We start from the raw sequence: 25,996 nt of genomic DNA, 5'->3' as shown, positions 1-25,996 counted from the left end.
TTACAAATCATTTCGGTGCAAAGAGATTATTTTCACCAGATTTATATTAACTCTCTTTCATATATATAGAACTTTTAGAAACATCCAGAATATCCCAGAAAAACATCAGTGCCTGTTTGTAAAATTTACATTTCTTTGTCGCACAAATTTACTAGTTCTTTACCGCCAATATATTAGACTTTGATAGATTTATAGCAATTTCTCAATAAATTATGATCAAGTAACGATATTTCAGCCATGACTACAAAAACTAAAAAAGGCGATCTTTTTTGAAAATTCCAAAATCTCCGGAATCATTTAAAAATTAAATGCAATATTATATGAAATTCTATAAAAAAAATTATAAAATCTTCTATACTTAAAAAGTTCATTAAAAAATTACTGTACAATGGATTCGAACATTAATATATTTAATTTGAATTTAATATTTTTTAAAAAATTATGTTACCGCTTAGTGTTACACTATTACATACACTATTCAATAATTGGTACTAATTATTTAATTATCTAAATTTCTAAACATTAGAAATGGATACTAAAATGTATTCTGAGACATCATATTAGTTCAGTTAACAGTAAGTATATTTATAATTATTGTAATATATATTGCACGATGATAATTTAAAATATTTGTCTCATCTTCAGCAATACTCTACGCGGATATCCGTGTAACTGCAACATAAATATACCATGTGTGTTTAGATGTGGGGTATATCTATACAGCCGTAGCAATAGCAAGAGCATCAACATGAAATGTACAGGTAAAAGCAATACCATAGACATATGAGTTTGTTGGAGGGAATTTGAGAAAGAGAAAGAGTTATTAAAGAAAGACATTGACGAGTGAAAAAAGAAAGAGAGAATTGAACAGCATCGAGGCATGAGAAGCATGAGGCTTAATCCCGTGGCGACCAGCTCACCAGTTGGTGGTTTAGAATCAACCAGGTGAACTGAGAGCTGAAAAACATATATACACAACACGAGAGTCCCGGTCTGCCGCCTCGGACACTCTAGTGCCGGTTATAAGTTCGTTGTCCGAGAGACTCCGATTTCATCATTGTCTCTCATTTAATAACGTGTCGCCATTGCATCTTAATCGTTTTATTTTTAAATTTAACTTTATACTAATACCGGTAATTTCACAAATAATTAAAAAAAAAAAATATATATAAATATGTACTTTTATTACAAGTTCTGGATAAAACAGTTTAATAACAAACAAGTAATTAAAAAAGTTTAATTAATATGTTATTCAGTGCTTTGTGCATTAATTAAGTTAAAGTTAATCAATTAATTAATTATTAAAAAATGACTCTTATATTGTATTGAGTAAAAATTTTGTTATTGATAATTTTATATACAAATAAACTGTTAATAGTGAACGATTGGATTTTTTAAAATAATTTCTTAAGTTGATATAGGTCAGTAAAAATTTTATTATATTTTGTCCATAGTAATTTTTTAAGTAATCATTTATTTGTTTATAATGGCATTCAATATTTGAATAACGCATTAATTTATAAGAAAAAATGATATTTATATTTAGTTATAAATATTTATGATACTGAAGTTAGCCGACATCTAATAATTTTTGGATTTTTCAAAAACGATAAATTATTTTTAAAAAAATATTTCAAAAAATTGCACATATAGTTTTTTTAATTTTCTACATGTGCATATTTTTAGTTTTTTTTTTTAAATTAAATTGCCGAAAAAGAAAAATCCAAAAGCTGTAAACTGTCTGATAACTTCAAGATCATAAATATTTACATTTAATGTTATTTTTAAAATTTGATGTATATATTTACACTTACTATTTATCTTAAATTATTTGCAAAGTGATATTTACTCATAAAATTAGATAAATAATAAATATATTTATTTAAAAATTCATTATTTTTATTTAAATTATGAGAACTAATGTCCCACAAAAGTGTTACAAACTAACACACACATAACATGACGTTATTCGCTTAGTCAACTGAGACGGAAACTGGGATATAAAACGCACGCGCGTGTAACTTAACAATATCTTTCTCTCCGTGTGATCCGGAAGTAGGTTATCGGTAAGATACAACTAGCGGTTTTACATGATTTTTAAATATTATTATAAATTTATTTAATGTCACTCTATTAATTAAATAATACAGTTACCATAATTACAAATATAATAAAACATGTAGTTGATATACTTATTTTGAATATATCATTAAATATAGAAAATTAATTTAATTTTTTTCTTACTGTAATTTAACGCTCCATTTTGTACATTTCTCTTATTGAATTTAATGCGTGAGAAATCGAATTCAAATTTAAAAATATATATTTTGCATGAGAGAAAATAATTTATTTGCTTTTTATGTAATTGTTATTATTTTTGTCAATTATTTATTTTATTTAAAATGAATAAAGTAAGTGTTTATATATATAATATATTATTTACTTTTATCCGGTCTATTTATCTTTAAGTTGTCGTGAGAAAATATGTAATGTGCCGCCCCAGGAAATACAATATAAGTAGAGTAGCTTTTCACAGGTTGAAAAGAATTGAGAGGTCGCGTGTATTGTGTGAAACAATGAATCTTATAAGTAGAAATAATAAATATGTCTGATTAGTAAAAACAAACAATAAAAGTTAGCATGAGTTATAAACAAATTTAACATAACAGCAAACATTTTATTTATAAATATTGCTTAATCTATCTATAAAAAAATTTTTTCATTAAATTTAATACCGAAAATCGCTTAGTAAAAATTTATAAAATTTTATATGAATTATTATTTTAAAAAAATATATTAGATCGGTAAAAAAAATCTGAACAACGGTTGACCCTGTGGGCCAGCCCCAAAACTTCCCGCTGTTTTCGAATTCCAGAAGCTTGAAAACAAAATTGCCCACTTTAAATACTGGTATTTTCGAGCCTTTCGAGTTCGAAAAAAAAAAGATGTTTTGTATTATTCTCAGAGAATTTGCGAAATTAAATATAATCAGCAAGGATCGGCTTTTAAAGAATTCCTCGAAATTATGATTGCTAAATTCAGTGTTTTTGGACAGACATTAGTAGAAATGATGGAGAGTTACTTAAGCTTCGAATCAAACAGGAGCGATGATATATAAAACATCCGGAAAACAGAATCAGAAAGTTATTTTTTAAAATTTTTTATGATGATATTATTTAAACTAATGAACCGATAGCAATAACTTATGTAGCAATCATCAAACACTTTGAAACCGAAGGACTAGTATAATTTTTGGAACATAAGAGGAATAATATGCATTATTTTAGAAATTCAAGTAAATTATTATTTTTTAAATTTTTCATCGCCGATATCCTTCGAACCAATTGACCAATTTTGATGTTTGAGACGACATTCAACGCAGCCATTTAGCTTTTAACTAATTTTTAACACTTTTGTATCTAAATTTAACACACAGTACACTGAGAAAAAAAAGTACTATTTTCCAAAAAATAATTTCTTGGTTCAAGAAATCCGTTTAAAATATTTATTTTATTATTATTAATTATCAATTCCTTGAGAAAAGAGCATCAAATTTAATTTTGTTAATATATGAATTTGATATTATATTATGAGTAAACAAAAGAATAGCTTTACTTGAATTAAATAAAAATTATTTCCTTCAATTCTACGAATTCTTGAGACAAAATTATATATTCTTGAAAATTATCAAGAATATATGTTCTTATATCAAGTAAATATTCTCAATAAAAGTATTTTTTTTTCTCAGTGTATTTATCATTTTCCAACTGTCGCAATCGATTGATTTTTTAACACACAAAAATGTTATTTTATTCGTAAGTAACACTTTTCATGTCTTACTGCCAAATTAACACACAAAATAACTCGTGAAAAATTTTTACTTTTAACATACACGTGTGTAACTTTTTCACCATTTATCACAATATGTTAAAATAACATATGAATAAGTGTAAAACATTCGTTTTACACAATATGTGTGAATTTTGATGAATCCTTTGTTACTGTGTAACTCTGACACATTACTAGAATCAATGAGTTTTGTGATTTTTGAGTTTATTCAATATTCACTCTTTCATGACAAGTTCACTGTGTATAATAATAATAATAATACTCCTTTTTTATTAACGAACGGCAATATATCACTTATTTTTAGGCAGAAACCGTTTTATGATTTTAAAATTAATGGACATCTCAAGATATTAAGATTGTTTTTCTTACTCTATCCAAGTATATACCCGGGTCGAAAATAAAACTTGATTTAGACTTGGTTTGCCAAGTCGAAATTTGGAGCCGTTTTTCACAAGACAAACTCAACTTTTTTTTTACAGAGATATGAAATAAAATGAGTTTTCGCCTTAGTTTAGACTTAACTGGCTTACTTAGTCACGATTTAAGACAAAAAAGTCTAAATCAAGTCGAAATTGAGTTGGTTTAGACTTATTCGACTTAATTATAATGCAAAAAAGTCAAAACTAAAGTTAAATAATTTTTATATATTAAGGCGAAATAAGTAAAGCGAATAAATAACTTTTTTTCGACTTGGTTTAGCAAGTCAAAAGTAAGGTGAATGACTATCGTGCTCGAAGTAAAGACGATTAAGTTGAAACTAAGACCAAAAAATATAAATAAGTTGAAACTAAGATGAAAAGAGTTTAAAAAAATTGAATTTAGGTTGAAAAAGTCGAAATCTTATCGAAAAATCGTCGGCAAATCGATAACTTCAAAAGAAAATAAGGCGAAGTGAGCCTGAATCAAGTTTTATTTTTGACCCGGGTAGATATAGTATTTGCATGTTTTGCTCTAAACTTGATCGAGATTGCCACTAGAATTTTAGAACAATTTTGAAATGAAGTATTATTTATACACAAGTTAGATAATAATCGACAATTATAATTTTTTCATTTCTCAATTACTCATATATATATAAAAGCTTTTTTATAAACCACCTGCGATAGTAAATCATTTGTTATAATGCTTCAAAATTTATATTTGATGATAAATATTTTACTTTTATTATTAAATATAATTAAAAATATTTTTCTGTATTCCTCAAAAATTAACATTTTTTTTTTATTTACACCTATAAGTAATATGACTTATTGTCATGTATAATTTAATATTCATAATCATCAAGTGTCATTTATCTTCTACGAGGAAAAAAAATTTTTATTTGTATATTTAGCCTCAACATATTAAATATTTACGTATTTTTCAAAGTAAAAATTTTTACGTAGTTCAGAAAATTTTATTTTTTTGATCATTAATTCTTATTAATAAGAAGTAATAATTTAACAAATATTTATTTATATAAATATACAAATAATAAATACTAACAAGTAACCAATACTGCAATTTTTTATTTCATGAATTAATGAGCAAGTTATTATCATTAAAACAACATTAATAAACAACACAATTTTATTAAAGTTAAAAAGAAATTTAATAAATTAATTACTCAAATAATAAATAAAAATCACTTAATATACTACGCTCTCACAAATTTATTTAAAATAATCGTAATGATCAAAAATAAAAAGTGGAACGTGACAAAGTAACTAAATCAATCTAAATTAATAAAACCATATATGTACATATTACATATATTTTTAAATAGCTTAATTTCTTTTTAAAAATTTATTTCTTATATTTATCTCTAAAATGAAATTCGAAAATCAACACTTTCTCTTCTTTCTCCATAAATGACACTTGTCTTCCATCTATTTGTTCATTTCTTTTATATTTTAGTTTTTTATTATTCAATTAGTTCTAACACATAATATTAACATACTTTGAATATTTTTATGTTAATAATAGAATAAGTACGGGGCAAAATGAGACACTATTTTTTCGGTAGGTATTTACAGCAAAATGACACCCCATTTTTGAGACAAAAACAATTTTATCTTTCATTTAAAAATTCTTATTTGTAGTTCGTAAAACAGGGTGGCCACAAACCGGGAATATCGGGAATTATCAGGGAATTTAATGCAACCGGGAAATATCATGGAAATGTCAGGGAATTTCGAAAAGTATCCGGGAATTAAATTGTGACAGTTCAAAATTTAAAAAATTTTCAATAATACGCTAGTTAGAAAAATTAAGGGATATTAAAAAAAATTCAAATTTTCAAGTGATTTTCAACAGGTTGTAACTCGAAGGAAAATAGTCGTACGACAAAAACAAAAAAGGCAAATTGTAGTTTCAAGTGTCTAGTTTTCTGATTGGGTCTTAAAATTTTTTTATTATGTGCGGTTCCGGAGTAATCCTAAGAAAATTCTGGAAAAATAAATTTTCAAAATTTTTGCTCGTCTTAAAAACGGTCTGCGGCTTCAATAAATTTTTTTCGATAATTATGATTGATTTATGATTGTTCCGGAACCGTGCATAATAAAAAAATTTCAAGAGTAGATCAGAAAACTAGACACTTGAAGCTACAGTTTGAATTTTTGTTTTGTTGTATGACCATTTTCCTTCGAGTTACAAACTGTTGAAAATTACTAAAAACTTTGAAATTTTTTAAGTATCTCTTAATTTTTGTAACCAGTGAATTTTTATTTTATTTGAATCATAAAATTTCTTATTAAATATTTTAACTTATATATTTTTAACATGGAATAATCCAAGGTAGGCAATATTAATTTATTTTATTGACTTTTTTATGGTTTCTCGCATGATTTAATTATCAAATTCAATTATTGAAAATGAAAATATAATAAAAACTTTGAATATCTAAATGATAAGAGTAAAATTTGAAAATCAGGGAAAAATTTGAAAAACTTTACAGGAGAACCGGGAAACATCAGGGAATTTTGAAATCATTTTTTTGTGGCCACCCTGTAAAAGAAGACGGGGTCAGTTAACCAGCTTGGGCAGTCGCCACTTAAAAATATTTAGTAAAAAAAATTTTTAAGTGTTTATTTGAATTATTTCATTTTGAGAACTGAAAGCATCTGGATCTGAGATAAAATGGACCATTATTTGAAAAATAAATTTTTGCTTTAATTTCCTGTACTTGATCTATGCGACGATTAAAACTTATTTTGATAACTAAGCTAAGGAAAAAGTTATACAAAGTTTCAATAATGGCCCATCTTACCTCAGGATCAATTTACTCCAGTTTGTAATCAAAGTAATTTAGAAAACAAACAAAAAAAAATATTTCTGAAAATTTAAAAATTGTAGTGGTGTCGTGACTAACTTACCCCGATTTCTACGAATAATTTTTTGTATCATAGAACTAATGTCTCATTTTGCCCCGGTCTATTATACTAAGATAAATCTCAACACTACTCCGATAAATAATAAAAAAATAATTTTTTCTCAGTTTTCTAACAACAATCGTAATACTAAATGCATATATAAATTAAAAATAAATACACATATGAATGTAAAGTTGTAAATATATAAAAGTGTAAAGAATGTGTAAAGAAAGTCAGTTAGAATCAACTTACTGAAGTTTGCGGTAAGTGACATCCGGAGTCAGTTCACGCGAGTGAAAACTCTCGAGAGAGGCGGTGTACTTTGTCGGGAAAATATAATATAAAAACATAAATAAAAGCATTATACATCATATATTCTTAAAGTCCTTCACCTACATAAACTAATAACTATCATCATTATTAAATTAAACCTAAAAAACAAGTAAATAAAATTAGTATATTTATCTCTTGCATGTTATCTAGTTCTAGTCGATTAACTTTTAAATATATTTATCTTAAATCATATAAGAATATTACTACACTTATCATCTAATCATATTTTTTTTAGCTATCAAATATAAGAAAGAGAGATCTCATATTTTTATCTTAATAAAATATATCTCATGATTTTATTACCATTTTCTCAGGAATATTACAATCATATAAATAATTTATTACACTATTTTTCTTACATGAGAAAATAACGTTTATGTATTGTAGCATAGAAAGTAAAAAAAAAAATAATAAATAATAATAATAATAAATGATGAGTTTATAAGTACTTCGCGTGGTAAAATATATAGTTATATATTTTTTTTCGATTGTTTTTAATTCGGTAGAGTGACGAAGAAAATTTGTTTAAATTCGACCTTCATGGAATTATGAACACAAACTATTATAATTTTAAAATGTGATGTCATTTTTTCCTTCATTTTTAGTACAAAATTTTTTTTAAGGTCTCATATTTTTCACTTTCTTTTATAATAATTGTTTTTTTTTTTTTCAATAAAAATTAAAAAAAAAAATAAAGTAATTAATTATTATTAGTCATTAGTTTTTAAAATTTTGTTAATTAGAGTAACGATATACATATTTGTATGAATTTTAAATTTTTATAAAAGCTGATAATAAGTAATCTAATAGTGTCAATGGATTGAAATATATAACGAGAGAAATTTATTCCAAAAAAGATAATTTTATAAATTAAATGGTGTGGGTTAATTAGGTATACTTTCTTATGAGATACAAAATACAAATTTGTTACTTATTATTTTTTTTTTTTTCGATTCATCGAATCGTTGACTTTTACATATTTTATTCTGCTAGAAGTATGTGATTGACAGGAAGGAATTTAAGAAGTTGCTGAGTTTACTTGACACCTACGTGGGTTTTATTTAGCTGAAAGTATAATGTTCTTGGGCAAAAAATTTAAAACAACAAAAAAAATCGGTCTGTCGGTTGACCCTGCGGGCCAGCCCCAAAATTTCCTGCCCATTTCGAGCTCCTTGAGCTCGAAAAATTGTTGTGGATACATTTTTGAGCTCGAAAATACTTTTGTATGCCTTTGTTTTTGAAAAATAATGTTTTTTACCATTTTTTCTACAACGATATCTCTCGAACGATTAAACCGATTGAAACGTTTAAGGTGGCAATCGACGCGTTTTATTGAGCTCTACAACTGATCAGATTTTGAAATTGATTTATCGAGTCGTTTTTGAGAAATTTCCAAAATACTAAAAAAAATTTTTTTTTAATTCTTTCGAAAAACATTAAAAAGAAAAACATTTTTGAAAAGATTTTATTTTTGAAATATCTTCGAATGTACCCTACCGATTAAGCTCAAATTTTCAGTGCTTATAGTAAATAATAAGCCGCGTCGAATGACACCTCGAAGATCAAAATCGGTTGATCCGTTCAAAAGTTGCAGAATACTTACATACGTACGTACGTACGTACATACACTCGGACATTATCTTGAATTTAGTCAAGAATATCTTCCTAGAACCTCAAAACGTCGACATCTGTTGGAATTTCAATTTTCACGAATCGGGGGGAAACCAATAACTTCCCGAATTTTTGAAAATTTGCAATTTTCTTTGCGGGAAGTTAAAAATGATTAAAATCACATCCATATTTAACGAGTTACTTCCTAACTTTTTAACCTTTATTATATATATATTTGAGGGGTTATTTTTAAAAAAACTTTTTCTTCTCTGCTCTAGTGATGATATATTATTGTATATATCAAATGAAAAGTTCCCTTAAAGTTTGATCCCTAATTCCAACCCTGACCGCCATTCAAATAATTTGGAAATTTTTCCGTTCAAAAACCATGTACAGCTAATTAATTCTTTTTCAATTATTCAATTCTCAGCTGTAATTTATGATCGTGTCTCACGATGGAGACTAGTTTGTAGGAAATCAATTGTTGTTCGTAAGTGTCCATTGTAATTCTTCCTACTTACACATCTCTAAACTTAAAACTACTAATGGCACTATCCAGCGGAATAGCATTTCATGAATTTAAATTATTCAAAAATATGAGTGATAGTATTATTCAGATAGTTTTGTTCATGAGTTTCATTCAATGAGAATTTATTCTAGAATAGACCTGAAAAGTATTGAATTGTATACAGAATGAACAGCATTTCTGCGTTTGTTTCATTTATTAAAAAAAGAACAAACTGACTTGCTTTTGTCATGCCAGAATTGCTTCATTTTCAATTTTTAAAATTACGCCAAAATTAAGTTATTTTTTTGACCCAGGTAAGGATCAAATATCAGGTGTCTAGCAATTCTTTACGCTCAATTCGGGTCTTAAGTTTTTTGGGCATCTACAGAATGAATCGGTTTGTGGTCATCAGATCATTATTAACCTAAAACTATCCCGAGTCGAAATTTCAGTCGTAATTTCACACTATTTTAGAGTTATAATCATTTTGACCAGTGAATAAAAATAAATTTGTGTAAAACTTTTGTTCAGCAACCATAATTGAACGAGATAAAAATTTTGAAAATGATTTTATAGGAAATTTTATTCTTTTAAAAAAAATTCCAATTTTTACTTATTTTAATGAACTATTTAAATTATAATAAATATAAACACAAAAAAAATAATTAAGCAATTTATTTTTTCGATTTATGTTAAACTGTCTTATATATTTTACTGGAATTGATTATACGCGATGCGATAATAAGATAATAAAAATAGAAACCTATAATAAAAAAATGGAAAGTACAATATTACAATATTGAGGAAAAACCACTGATTTAATTAATAAAAATCATTAGCGTAATTAAAATTATCTTGTAATATTACAAAGAAAATTCTTCGATAAGATTTACTATTATATTAAAAAAAACATTAACGAATATTGAATATTATACGTCAAATTAGAAAGCTGAACGAATGGAAATTAAATTTTTCAAATGATTAAACACTATGTTACTGTTACGTTTGAAAACACAACACAATTGCGGCCTCTTTTTATGATCATACTCAACTGTCAGTCAGTTGATTACAGATAAAACATGGATTGGAATTTACCTAATAAGCAGAGTAATTAAAAATAATTATAATTAGAAACAGTACTCATACATAAAATTTTTTATTCAAGTAATCGAGTTGATTGGCTGTTACTTACCATATAGCTATTAGGTTATGTGAAAAAAAAATTAAATAATATCCATTTTTCACATTTAAAATCAAATGATCGGCACTGACAACTTATTAGATTCAAATCAAGATAAATATTTTTAAGAGATGCAACAGTAAATAAAAACTTTAAAAAAGTTATTATTAATTATTATCCAATGATATGTTTGAGGCAAGTAAAAAATTTTTTATAAATTTTGAGACAATGAGATATTTTAATTACAGTTTTAATACTATTAAGACGTTGATTAATAGTACCAGACAACAAGTGCCATCAAGAATTCCCTGATAGCCACCCTAACCATAAGTTGACTACAAGCTACTACCGTACTCTAAAGGCAATTTAAAGTAAAGTGTTGGAGAGCAAGCAGTTACCTTTAAGTTGACAGTAAAACGTCTGTTAACTTGAATTCAATTTGCCCCGCATAAAAATATCATATATGGTAAACATATATTAAAAAATATGTTACAGATATAAATATATATGTGACAATACATGAAATCTTATATAGAACTGTATATAGATTTTGGCGGATTTTATTATATTTTTATATATGTTTTCTGTTATATGATTTCATATATTTCCGTATCACTTCAATATATTATTTATATATTTGAAAACTTATAATTTCAATATATTAAAACATAAATGTTATTTATATAAAGAAACAAATAAGAATACATATATAATTCATCATTATATGGCACGATGTATGTACCATGTATTCAACTTTATACAGTTTTATATATTTTTCGATATATAGAACCATATGTCTCCCGATATATGTAAGAATAAATAAAATCTATTCTTTTCAGTCTTTCTCTCTTTGTTATAAGATTCAAACATTGTGTTCAGAATATATATGTGTGCTAGCTTACAAATTTACATATATAATTATCAATATATGTAATACATGTATTAATTTATAAATCTACATATATAATTAATTATATTAAAACTTACTATAGTATATATAAGAAAATATATATAGTTTTTGGCCACTTATATGGTCCCATATTGATCATATATTTTTCCATATATATTTTTCATATATGGTATTTTCATGCGGGCATGACTACAAGTGTTTACTGTCAGACAATGACGTTAAGTTGATTGAAAGTATATCCTGATAGCCAGTTGAGCTCAACCAACAGTCATTTGCGCGTAAATTTGACGTCAGATTAAAGCTGATATTTGATGTACTCAAGACATCAAAAATTAAGTAGCAAAATTTGACTGCAAAAGTAGCTCAAATTGACCTAAATTGTTTAGATTCGATTTTACCGTTTGAAACATATTGAAGAAAAGTCAGCTTGTGATATCTAGCAACTATTCAAGGAAGTAAATTCAAAAATTAAAAAGCAAACAATATCTCTCTAGTTGATGTCATTTGTTGCATCTCCAATTTTCATGTCTCACAGACGTCAAAAAGCAGTTTTAAACTTACGTCAAATTTATGTGAATTTTGACGTCGAAGAGAGCTCAAAAGTTGACATTTAAATTTTTTATGCGTACCGTACGTCACTGAGACGACAAAAGTTTCAGCTCAAAAATTGCGCTGAAACTCTTGTTATCTTGGAATTTTTTCTCGGTATAAATATTATAATCAGCAAATATATATACATGCATATATATATATATATATATATATATATATATATATATATATATATTGCGTAAATGAAAACGTAATCATTTCCGTAAATCGTTAAATTCGATCTTCTATTATTACTTTACTATTACTTAATAGCAATTCACAATCATGATATTAAAATTCAATTGTATTCTTTTTTATTTATTTTTCAGAGAATAAGAGAAAGGTATAAAGAAAAAATAAATGTAATAAAAGTTCCATAAAATGTTATTACGACGATCAAAATGGCAAGGGATCGATCAGAATATTCAGAGAATATGACTGACGCAACTACTTACAGTTGTAAAACAAATTCTGTCGACAAGGTAATTAATATTTATGTAATCATTAATTATAAATAATATCAGTCAACTCTTCGATATATATATAACTTTTTGCTAATAATTTTTTCATGAAGTAATATGTACTTATTTTCTCTCTTCAACCATTAGTGTTGTTTCACAAGAAGTTTTCAGTTAATTATTTAATAATTTTTATAATTGTTGTTCATTTAAATATTTAATAATCTTCAGCGGGAAGTGATAGAGAGCTAATTAGTCTACAGGTTCATTTAAATATAACTAGAATTTTTATTCCACCGGAAGAGAATAAAATTTTATATCCTGATTTATATGTATATATGTATATATGTATGCCTGTTAAAATTAGAGTCCTTTATATTAATATTAACAGATGTCTCATCGTGATTTTGAATTTTCTGTTTAAATAACATGGAAACAAGAAATTTTTAAATTGGAAATCTTATACTTCAGCAATGGCTTATTGTACAGGTAAGTTCAGGATATAATTGCGTAGGAAACCAAATGCTCTACAAAAAAAGTCTTATCATTTTTTGATAAATCCATTTATTCAAAAGTTATTGGAGCTTGAAGTCAAATTTATAGTAAACTTCGAGATATTTTTACTTTTCCAACGAAACTATAAGACTTATTACAAAATCTCATAACATCTTTTTTTTAGATAATTTTATTCCCTACAAATTATTCCTGGTAAAGTTTGTCTGAATTCCGCTTTCTTTTCTAATTATTTCTACTTTAATATCGAGCTCTTGAAATCGATCAAAACATTATTTTTTTCAAAAGCTTGACATTAATGACATTAAAGGGCATTAATATCATCAAATTAGACAATCACGAATTTATAATCGTACAAATGATCTAGATCTAAAATCTATAGTAATAATAATTAATTGATCCCGACTGAAAATAATTAAGGTTTAAGTAATTAATCAATTACATTGACCAGAAATATACATATGAAGGTTTTCCTCTTTCAACATGTGATTCATTGTGTTCAGCCTTAGAATGAAAGACATTGAATTTATGGCCCATTTAATGTGGAATACAGTTCCCTTCAGAAAAAATCAAGTGTCTATTCTCATTTTTATCAATATAGTTTTCAGACTGTTTAGAGTAAGTCTATTTTTTCTTTATAACTATAATTAGTACTTTGGCAATTTAATTTATAATATTATAACTATTTAGTTTTTTGATATTAAAATAACATCAGTAGCAGTATTGAACATTTTTCCAGTGTTAACAAAAAGTGGTTTTATTTTTTAACTGTCTAAATTCGAACTATATTTCAAATACTAAAAACCACTTTTATTTTTTCATATTCTCTTAAAATGAACCAGTGAAATTTCATTGGTTTCAACCAGTGAACTAAAAATGTGTAAACGCGCGGGTACAGCAGCATCCTGTACATGAGTGTATTTAAGTGTTTTATTGTCACAATAAGTTATTTATGATTTTTATGTAATATATCGACTAAGTTTTATATAACAATAATAATTATATGATTAAATTTTTACAGAGTATGAAAATAAATAACTTTGAAGTTACTTCAATAGCTAAGAGCTATAACTTCAATCAAGAATAACATTTTAATATTAAATGTTAACTAAATAATTTATAATCATAAGTAATTGTTATTAAGACTTTTTTAGTTCACTTTGTTTTTAAATAAATGTTTATAATAAATAAAATTAAGTGGAATTCACTGGTTCAACCAGTGAGTTAAGCGATCATCTTAGTCTACTGGTTGAATCCGTGAATTTCACTGGTTTATTTTAAGAGAGTAAATTATACGACAAGTTTATCAATCTATAGAAAAATCCATTTTGGAAAAAATGGTCCACTATGGAAAATTACATTTCAATGTTATTGTATAAAATATGGGAAACAGATTTGTATGATTCAAAAGTCTCTTTTGCAAACTAAATCAGCGAGAAAGATAAAAAAAAGAAAGAAAAAAAAATCAAAAGTTGAATAAAAATTCATAATAAAAAAAAAATAAAAGTAATGATTAAAAATAAAATGAGCGATTGAGGTGTGCAATTTTGGATTTTCCAACATTTTTTCGTCATTTCTACCCGTTTCAAATAAAAATATGTTGTTTTCCGAAAAAAAAATTTTTGATACGCCCTTATGGCATTTGCAAAGCGACATACTCATACCTTCATACTTCGATTATGTTAATTTAACTCAGTATCTATGTCCCGCTTTAACACCCATTGGAGAACACCGCTAAGTAACCCCGCTATACTGGTGTGGGTTCATTTTAGCAATGGTTTAATTACAGTGTCATTGTTTATTTTAAAGCAACGATAAATCAAAAATTAAAATAATGTCCAAAATGAATTTTTGGTGTCAGTCAAATTTATTATTAATTATAATCAAGGATAAGAAATATTATTAATGAAATATATATTAAAAAAAAAAGTATGCTCGTATATTTAAATCACACAACTAAAAATAAATAATGAATATTAAAATACAAGAAATGAATAAAAATGAATAAATATGTGTTCTAGAATTCTTTACGAAGCAGTTCTGAAATGTTTCACGAGCCATTTTTTCTTCATCCACCTGGTACTCGACCCCGTGATGGAATTTACATAAACCCAATGAGTCCATTTATATCCGAACATCAAAAACCAAAAGATACTGAATCATTCTACCTCCATAGTCCGAACGACCTCGTCTACACAAGAATTACTCGACTGTTTAGTGATAACGTGGACAAAACTATAAATGACGAGCAAATTAACATTGAGAAGAAGGATGAGACTTTAACTGGTAAGTGTGACATGTCCCAGATAAATACAACATCATTCTCATCATCCGTTTGGCTTACTCTCTATCTATCTTTATCTATCATTTATTTTTTTTTCACTGATGGCTTAGAAAATTTTCTGGTTGATGACGACCTCAATTCTATCATTGCCAATCATCCTTGTTTGCTGATCGATTGATTATACTGCTAAGCTTCTATGTCTATAATTTAAGATTAGACGCAACTCTCTCGTTTATAGTCACTTTATCAAATTAGTGAGAGTTTATATCACTATTTCACTATAAATATATATTTTATTATCATTTTCTTATTTTAATATCTATCAATTATAGAATATAATTTAAATCAATCCTTAATGACACATAATTATTTTTAATATGCTTTCTCTTAATTATTTCTCTAAATAAGGGAAGGGGAGTAAGATGATCTTCTTAAGAATTTTATCATTTTATTATCAAACTAACCAACAGATTTTATCACAATCGACTAAAAATTACTTTTACTATTAAAAACAATTTTTGCCATGTGCAACTTTCCCCGCTCAGTAAATTTTTCCAGTAAACTCTCGGCCCGTAATAATTATAAAAATGACAAAAAAAAATTTTCGTTTAATGTTTTAAAATTTTAATTAAAATCATTAATTAATTTTCAAATTAAACCTGTTTTAGCTGCATTAGTAAAATTCAAAAATAAATAACCATTGGAATAAAAATAATTACCAATTATCGCGCGTAATTCAGATAAAATAAAAAAATTTGAATGTAAAACAATAAAATTCCCAATGAAGTAATTGAAGACTTTTTTTATCAAAGTTTATCTAAAACCGGTGAATTTTTAGAATTACAAGTTTATCCTCATTTATCCATGTTATATATCTAATCAAAAAAGATTGCAAGATTTAACCCCACCACACTCGACCCTGATTAATTTCCTCATATTGCATTGTGTCACTCATTTAACAAATCTTCAAACGTCAGTTGTTATTTTTTTTTTACAAGAAAACAATAATAATTATAATTAAAACTTTTTAAAACAATTAAATAACATACATATATATAATAAGTAATTAGATAAGTTATTACATCAATGGATCGACATCTTGGTACGTTTATTGTATACTTAGTGCATATAAAACGGATGATAATAATAAATAAATTATTAATTACACGTTCGAGTTGATATGTCCAAGGAAATGTATAATATGTATATTTATATATATATACATATTATGTTACTAAGATTGAATTTATAAAATATTCCAATACAATGCGATCTTATATACTTGAGAGTTCGCGGGAATCGGGTTAAGATTCTTCTGCATTGCAAGATATTCTTCCTCGTCTTCATCCCATTTTTCTTCGTCTTCCTCTTTACAAACCCGTTACGCCGTTATAAAACGCACACGACCATGCGAAAAAGAGCATGACTTGAAAATTTTTAAGTAATAAGTTATACACATATATATATATATATATATATATATATATATATATATATATATATATATATATATATATATATATATATATATATATATATATATATATATATATATATATACATATATAAAATTTTTTTTTGGACCACTTGTAAATATTTTTTAATGTAAAAAATTTTAAAAATCATTGTTTTAAAGTAAAGAGCTGAGTTCTAGTATTTTAAATTAATCACCACAAATTTTAATGAGTTTAAAAAAAATATTTTTTTAAATATCTGACTACTGATTGAACTTGAGGTTTACTTTCTAGAAGAATCGTATGTTATTAGCTAAAATAGTAGTGTAAAATTAAAGAAAAAAAAAAAATGATAAAAATGTAAACGGTTGATTAAATGATTTCAGTGAAAGTGGATGTTCACATGAATAACGGAAGTTACAAGCCAGTAAGCAATGGTAATTCAATTAAATCGGATATAATCAAGGACACGGAGCACGCTTACGAACAGATCTGTATCAGACCGGATGAGACGGAGAGCGTTAAGTCAGTGGGTCAAAAAAAATTCAATGATGATGCATCTGAAAGCAGGTATTTATATTCATTTTATTTTTTTTTTTTATTGATTGATAATTATTTGATTTTTAATCCAGTCGATCAAAAATTACTGTAAGAAGATTTAGTAGATCCAGCAGCGCTAGTGAATCGTCGCATTTAAGCAGTGAAATACCTTGTTACTCATCGACAACGTCAACACCTTCATTATCACGCAAAAGTAGTAGCGAACGAATTGATAAGAGTCCCAAAGCACCAGAATTACCAGGTGATTAATAAATGGATTTAAATATGGTAGAAGTACCGTTTGTGGCCACTGCTCCATTTATGGACATTTTATAGTTTATTGCACACCTCAAGCGCGAAAGCGCTGAGGGTGCTTTATGATCGCTCTAAATTTTTTAATTAATGAAAAAGTATAAAATGAAATGGAAATTTCAAGAGTGAGATAAAAGTATCTTTGAACACGTTTTGAAAAATAAATTATGTCATTGTGTCAACTCTCTCTATGTGTTTAGTCGTTCTCCCATCAAGGGACAGTCATTAATTTTTTAATACCCTCTGTACATGTCCGCAACAAATATTTTTACTCGCTCTCTTCAAGTGTCCGCATATAAATTTAATTAATTAAAATAATTAATATATAATTAACAAAATTAAAAAAATTTATAGCACTTAATTGTATGTCTATGCGTTATAGAGTAATCAAATTTCAAACAAAATCGCCAATTTTTATAAACAAATAAAAGTTTGAGCTTCAACATCTCTTAAATGGTTGGATTTACGAAAAAAACATAAGAGACCTTTTTTGTAGAGTTTCCTACAAAAATTAGCATTAGTTGTAGCTGTACGCTTATTTTTCAGCAAGTTATATCATTTTTCTCATTGCACTAAAATTGGAAAGTATCATTACTTAGATCGAGTTGAATGGCATTAAAATAAACTTATTTATTTTTTAAAATTATTTTTGGGTCTCAAATAAATGATTTGTACCAAGTAAAATAATCTAATTTGTGAAATAACGAACACCCTAATATATGTATGGTATTTATACATGAATAGTTTTTCATACCGGCCAGATTCAGAGCGGACACTTAGAGAGAGTCTAATCTGCTAATAAAATCCACGACCAAATCGAGCATAATGATATGATAGAGGGGTGACTGTATTTCTCAGAAATATATTCCCCTACAGCCCTAAAAGCGGATACTTTCAGAGAGTCGACTGTATTTTATTTAAATTTTCCAAGCGTTCAAAACTGGCCCAAAATGGTGAAAAACGATACCTCTACACTATATACAATTGCAGACAAAAAATATTTATTGTTCCGCTATTAGAGGGTGTATCGCTATTATTCTCGTTACCCTACATGAAAAAAAAATTATTTTCAATTAAAATGATGACTTTTAGATATTAAAAAACAATTATTGATATAAAGTAAAATAAAATAGATTGTAATTTCAAGTTTTATGACATTCATGACTTGAAAATTGATGGTAATGTAAAAATAAAGTATATAAATATATTAATTTACATTTCATATTTCTGCATGATTTGAATTTGTTTGTAACTTCAAGTAATTTTTTTCTAACATCAATAGAAAATTTTTAAAAGTGCATCTTAATCATTATCTTTTTTTTTGTTCCATGTAAAATAAATTTTATTAAAAATAACTTATTGTTATTTTCTAAAAATAAATTTCAGAAAGGAAAAGTGTAACACCTGTAGAAGTTGAAAAGGATTCAAAGCCACAAATTGACAATTCTAATTGGTAAGTAGGTCATATCAAATGGAAATCATAAATCAGTAAAAAAAATCGATATCAAATTTAATATTTATACTTAAATTAATATTTTTCCAATCAATTTAACATAATAAGTTTTAATACCAACCGATTTCTCTGTCAAACAAAAAAATATAAAAAGTAACATGTAACAAAATAGTTATTATTTTGTTCAGTATCGTGAAGCCTCCACCCCCTCCACCGCCACCACCACCACCAGACATCGAAGAGATTCCTGATTCTCCAAAGCTTCCTGAGCCCATTGACAAGGATATCAAGGATCCCAAGAATGAATGTGATAATTTATCAAGTAAATAATGGAACTAATTTATATTTCACAACACAACAAAAAATCCATTTGCTTAATAAATATTTTAATTAACTGTCATCATTTCTAGTTCTAAAATAAAACTTTGTAATAAGCAACAACAAAAAAACAGTAATAATAATAGAATAGATTGATTACATAAAATATATATTTATCGCAACTCTGTCGTTCCAATTAAGCTTACGAGGCATAAAGTTTTTAGCTCAATCTTTTAATTAGCCTGTTAACGCGATTATGGACGCAACTATTACTAGACCATGGTGCTTACGCGGGCATATAATACACTTACCTAGATTTCACTTACGGCCCAAACATCTTACACATATACCTATTATAATAAAAATAATTACCGTACCACACTTACAACTCCAATAACTTTATAAGATGGTTCCTCTTGATGATACCCCTACTACAACAATCTCTTAAACATTTTTTATAATATAATTGTTATGTGTTGCGGAACAGCAACCAACAAGTCCGACACATCTTCTCACGAGCAACCGCAGCAGCCGCAAACGGAAGTACCTGCTGGTATTGTCAGTACACCATCGCCATCATCAAACGATTCAGAAGATACTAAAGCGAACCAGGTGTCACACCTGGTAAATAAGCACATGGTGCTGCCATTTATTCCACCGAAATTTACCAATGCCGCTGATTCAGATACTCTTCTTAAACCATCCGAATACTTAAGAAGTATCTGCAAGGGATCTAATAAAAATACTTTGTCTAAAGCCAGGTACGTTGATAATTATTTTAAAATATATTTTATATTTTTTGTGTCTTGTTATTTATTTAAATTGAGTATTGTCAATACAGATCAGTGGATAATTTGGATATACAAGGAAGAGTCCAAGTGGAGGAGGTGGATAAGTGTCAAGAAGAAAATCCATCACCTGGACCACCACCTCCTCCATTACCACCACCAATTATTACTAAGGATACAGTAAATTTAGTTAATACACCAACTACATCAACTCAGGAACCAGAAACACCTAAAACTCATCAACCACTTGCTACTATTAGTATTCAAGATCTTACAAGTGTTCAATTACGACGTACTAATATTAAAATGAATGGGACTAAAACGTTTTCTACTCCACCGCCTCGAAGTGTTTCTATGACCAATGGTATTTTATTTATTTAAACTTTTGATTTTTATTATTTAAAAGTGTTATGTTGATGACAAGAGAAAGTTTTAATGATCTTATTACAGTGATTTATTTTATTTTAATTAAATGGATATTGAGGTCATATTTCAGTGATTTTTCGATAGTTTTTTTTTTTTTAATTAATGTGAATATTTTATTTTATTTTATTACTGATAAATAATTTTTTTGTGCTTTTCAACAAAAATATTAATTGGTTTTAAAAAATTAAACTAGTTTTAGTGAACAGATTAATTACAAAAAAATTATTTTTAAGTTGCGAGATCACTAAATTTGAAATTGCATCGGAATTTAAAATTATTGTATTAGAAGTATACAAAAGCTTAGTGATTGAATAATTATTATAACGAGCTAATTAACGAAATTTGGTTAAATTTTTTTTTTTGTTTAGTGTCGGAGCCTTTTTTTGTACAAAAAACGGATCTTATTGCTGAATTAAAAAAGGCTAAAGATATACCAGGAATTAAAAAATTTAAAGTTGAAATGGCAAAAGTTGAAAAGACACAAGAACAGAATCTCATCATGGAGATCAGTAAATCTTTAAGTGTGTCAAGTTTTGTTGATCAGGTAACAGAATTTTATTATTTAATAAGTACACGATAGAAAAAAAATGTATGTTTTCAAGAGGAAATTCTTAATTCAAAGACGTCATGGTAAATTCCTAATGAAGTCTTATTTACGAAGTCAGAAAAAAGAACTCTTTGAAAACTCTTTTTAAAGAGCTCTTACTGAGTTCGCTAGGTGGCTCATTCGACACCTTGAGAACTTCTTAAAGACTTGTTTAAGATGTTGATGAGACGTCCAAATCATAAATAGGAACTCATTCAGAACTCATCAAGACGTCATTTTGCTATCTGGGTTAATTGTAATAAAAATGCATTGTCTATATAAATATATGACCGAATTGCAACTATTTTTATTGAAACAAGAAATGTTATACTTCATTTCAATAAAAATTTTTTGACTTGAGAATTATAAATCAAGTGAAGAAGTTTTCTTGAATTTACTTTTTTTTCTCTCACTGTACTCGAGGAAAGATGAATTTTAATTATGAAGCCTTCAAAATTTAGGATTTACTCGAATTTTTTATGCTTAAATTCTTTTAAGAGTCGGCAGTACTAACGTTTTAAATATTTATGGGACTCGGATGATGAAAATCTTCCGAAGTTCATTTTATGCATTTTTTCAAAAGCTGAAAAAATCGCAGTAATAATAATCAATTAATACATTAATAGAAATCTAAAATTCGAGAATTTGCTGAGTACTGCTTAGCCTTAGGGCCTAAACTATTGAAAGAACAACAATTTCAATTTAGCTGTAACGTTTCCCGAACAACGGCGTCAAAATATATAATTTAGATGCCTTACATACCCCCAATAATATAAATATTGATTTATTTTATTCTATTTCCACTACAATTCTAAGGCTCTCCTTTTTTTTGTCCTACATTTTATCCCTTCACACTTAACCTAATTATTATTATTATGGTTATTATTTTTCTTCTTAGATTCCTGAAAAAGATAGTTCGGGAAATATAATACCTATTTGGAAGCGTCAAATGTTAGCGAGAAAAGCTGCAGAACGTGCGAAAAAAGAATTGGAAGAACAAATAGCACGTGAAAATGAAGAAAAAAGGCAAAAAGCTATTCCACCATGGAAAAGACAGCTTTTAGCAAAAAAAGATTGTGGTGATGATAAAAAGTAAGTTTTAAAAAAATTTAATTTCAATTTTTATTATTTTAGTAACTTTTTTAAATATCTTTGGCAAATTAGAGCAAAATTTTTTTTTTTTAAATGACATTATTTTCATTGACTCCAAACCGTTCATTTTCGTTGAATAAATAATTTGTTATTTACCCAACGTATAAATGTAAGCCAACAATAACAAAATTGAGCATCCACCTGAATAACGGAAGTTCATCGGTTCGATCCCAGCTTGCGGTAGATTTTTCCCAAAAATTTGTATTCAATTTTTTTATGGCTTTTTATGAAACGCTTTTTTTAAACTATTTAATATTTAATTTTCATACACTGATATAATATTTCTAGTGATTTATTATTAAAAAATAATATTCTACACTACAAAAAATATTACACACTTAAAACTTATTGATAAATTGCAATAAATATTATTCGTCTAAATTAGAAACTATAGTAGAAAATAAAAAATTTTTAGAGGCTCACAATAATAATTAATAATTTTTTGATGACTCAACTTCCTGTTTTAAGTTTGTTCGACAGCATAATACAAATTCATACATTTCGCCCCCTTTTGGGTTAAGTAAATTTTTTTTACAATTAAAAGTATGAGTGAAAAACATTTTTTTGTACTATTATTGCGTAAAAAAAGTTTCAAATTTTAATAATTATAACAGAATGTTCGAGAGACTTTTGAATTTTAATATTTCTATTAACGCACGTGTAGCAGAATAAATGTTTTGACCGATTTCTGAAAAAATTATAATTTTGCAGTTACGAGACTTACCCGGAAAAGGAACGATTTTTGGTCTCCATTTTTTTCCGTATGTTTCACGCACATTGCAGTTTGAGTAAAATCATTACTGACAATTTTAGTGAAAATACAATACTTTCATAAAACGAATTTAACGAGTAAAATTAAATGTCTGTGTATAAAGTAAATACTAGGATACATTTCTAGTTATATTGCATGACGTCATGTAAAACTACTGAAATTAGTTGTAATATTACTATCACTTTGTATTACTCAAAAACACGTTGTAATTTAAGATAACGGTATGTTAATTTTAAATAGAAAGCGTTGAAGGTTTACTAAAAATGTTGTTAATTAACCTCGTTATAATTATTAGTAGTCACAGAGAATAATTTTCCAAACTAACCTCTGATGAGAAATTGTTTGTAAAATTGAAATATTGCATTGTAAAATTACTTCTCACCAGATCTGTACCATAAGTTTCAATTTCTGCCCTGTTTAGAGGATCGAAAGTTGTCTTTTTGTTTTATGGCAAAACAATAAATTATTAAAATTAGCGCATGCGCCATTCTTCCCACAACCAGAAAATCCCAATTCGAGTGTTTGCTACCCTTGTCTTCGATTCGGGTAGGCAATTTTACGCACGGATTGGAATATCCTATTTTTCTCCCTTGATGTGTAATATACTATTAAAAAAAAATCGATGTCAGTTGGTCCTGACAGACCTTAAATTGTTGTGGATACATTTTTGAGCTCTTCGAGCTCGAATCTACTTTTGTAATTCCTGTTTTTCAAAAAAAAAACGTTTTTTACAATTTTTTCTCAAACGATATCTCTCGACCGAATAAATCAATTGAGGCGTTTAAGGTGGCAATCGACGCGTTTTATTGAGTTCTACAACTGATAAGATTTTGAATTGATTTATCCAGTCACTTTTGAGAAATTTCCAAAATACTAAAAAAAATTGTTTTTTTAATTCTTTTGACAACGGTTACTCTTGAAAGAATGAACCGAATTTGGAGGTTCAGGTGGCATTCGACTCGGCTTATGAAGCTTCAGAGCCCAGTTGGTTTTGGAATCAATCCATCGAGCACATTACAAGTATTTCAAAAAAAAACATTTTTGAAAAAAGGTGATTTTTGAAATATCTTTGAACAAGGTCTACCGATCAAGCTCAATTTTTTTCAGCTTCTAGATATTGACAAGCTGCGTCGAATGACACCTTGACGATCAAAATCGGTTTAACCGTTTAAATGTTATAGATATTTACATACGTACATACATACACTCGGACATCATCTTGAATTTAGTCAGAATAGCTTCCTAGAACCTCAAAATGTCAAAATCTATTAGAAATTCGATTTTCGAAAATCGGACCGAAACCAATAACTTCCCGAATTTTTTAAAATTTACAATTTTCTTAGCGGGAAGTTAAAAAAAATCACGTTATAAATTTAGTAAAATTGGACAATAGTATCGTATTAATTATTAGTAGGATACAGTGTACAGTCTCTGTAGAGACCATTTACACTTTTGTCTTTATTTCATCTGCCTACTTTTACATACAGAGTAAATAGAGAGTTTGTCTTTTCAGCGGAGTGATTTCGGAGTGGTCTTGATTTTATTTAAATTTGCATTCACTCCAAATTCGAAGTTTTAATATTAAAATAAACCTTCACTCCAGAATTAATCTGCGTTCACTCCGAAAATTTTTTAAAATGTATCATTTAAAAATAATAAAATTATAATAAGTATTTTATATAGTTAATAAATAAATTTAATAAATCATTAAATTTGTAGAACAAATACAGTGAATCCAGTACCTACAGTCGTAGCACCTCCACCAGTTAAAATTGATCTAATTCCTACACAAAAGAAAGAAATAATGACAGCACCATTAAAACGTATTGAAAAAAATGTTGAAGTTGAAGAAAAAAAAATCGTTACAACAACGCACGATGATTCAGATGATGATGCTCCTATAATTCCATGGCGAGCGCAATTAAGGAAAACAAATAGTAAATTAAATATTCTCGACTGATTAACAATTAATTATAAAACACGTTTAATTATTATCTTCAATAAAATGTGTTCTCTTAATAATTACTTATGAAAATAAAAAAAAAATGCATGCTCAATACACACAAAATAAATATAAAAAACTTGCGATCAATTGTTATATTATTAAACATGTAAATAAATGTATCACATGTTTTTATTTTTTTATATTTATATAAATTAATATTATGTGTAATTTTATACAATAATTAATACGTAAATGATACTTGAATTACAAAACATGAAAATTATATATTTGCCAAGAACATTTATCATTTTATAAACTTTTAAGTGATTGATTGCGTGATATATATTTAGATATATATATATATCATGCGTAGTTTGTAATCTGTTTACTTAGATATTTATTATATACATAAATATTATAATCAATGTGTAAAATTTTCCGTCAATAATGTACATAAATTTTTGTTTAAATGTTCATATATTATGACCTTCACCCTCAGTAAGTTATGAATAAAATAAGATTATTAGATTATTACGTAAATAGAATATTATTCTCATTTTATTTATGATAACTTTCCATATTTTTATATTGTTGGAATTTATATTATGGTCAATCAATAACAATCATATATAAATAATATGTTATTTATTAATATAGTATTGA

At 26.7% G+C, this 25,996-nt stretch overlaps 1 protein-coding gene across 1 annotated transcript; it reads left to right on the top strand.

Moving 5' to 3' along the window:
• Positions 1-1,345: 1,345 nt before the first annotated feature.
• On the top strand, positions 1,346-25,462 carry LOC103570094 (espin). The gene is made up of 12 exons (XM_008547700.2): positions 1,346-1,421; positions 12,662-12,814; positions 15,325-15,589; positions 17,428-17,611; positions 17,674-17,843; positions 19,280-19,346; positions 19,535-19,668; positions 20,152-20,425; positions 20,506-20,816; positions 21,247-21,422; positions 22,363-22,556; positions 25,108-25,462. The coding sequence occupies exons 2-12, from the start codon at positions 12,734-12,736 to the stop codon at positions 25,346-25,348; spliced, it is 2,097 nt and encodes a 698-aa protein (XP_008545922.1). The 5' UTR covers positions 1,346-1,421; positions 12,662-12,733; the 3' UTR covers positions 25,349-25,462.
• Positions 25,463-25,996: the final 534 nt, after the last annotated feature.

Source organism: Microplitis demolitor, chromosome 7, assembly GCF_026212275.2.
Source record: "Microplitis demolitor isolate Queensland-Clemson2020A chromosome 7, iyMicDemo2.1a, whole genome shotgun sequence".
Classification (NCBI taxonomy): Eukaryota; Metazoa; Arthropoda; class Insecta; order Hymenoptera; family Braconidae; genus Microplitis; species Microplitis demolitor.
Note: the sequence above shows the minus strand (reverse complement) of the source record. Positions and strands in the feature narration are given on the sequence as shown.

Bases quoted from the DNA above. Each gene is read 5' to 3' on its own strand.
- LOC103570094 (XM_008547700.2), top strand. From the start codon at position 12,734: ATGGCAAGGGATCGATCAGAATATTCAGAGAATATGACTGACGCAACT. The intron at 20,426-20,505 runs GTACGTTGATAA...TTGTCAATACAG, and splicing joins AATACTTTGTCTAAAGCCAG to ATCAGTGGATAATTTGGATA. The intron at 21,423-22,362 runs GTAACAGAATTT...TTTTCTTCTTAG, and splicing joins TGTCAAGTTTTGTTGATCAG to ATTCCTGAAAAAGATAGTTC.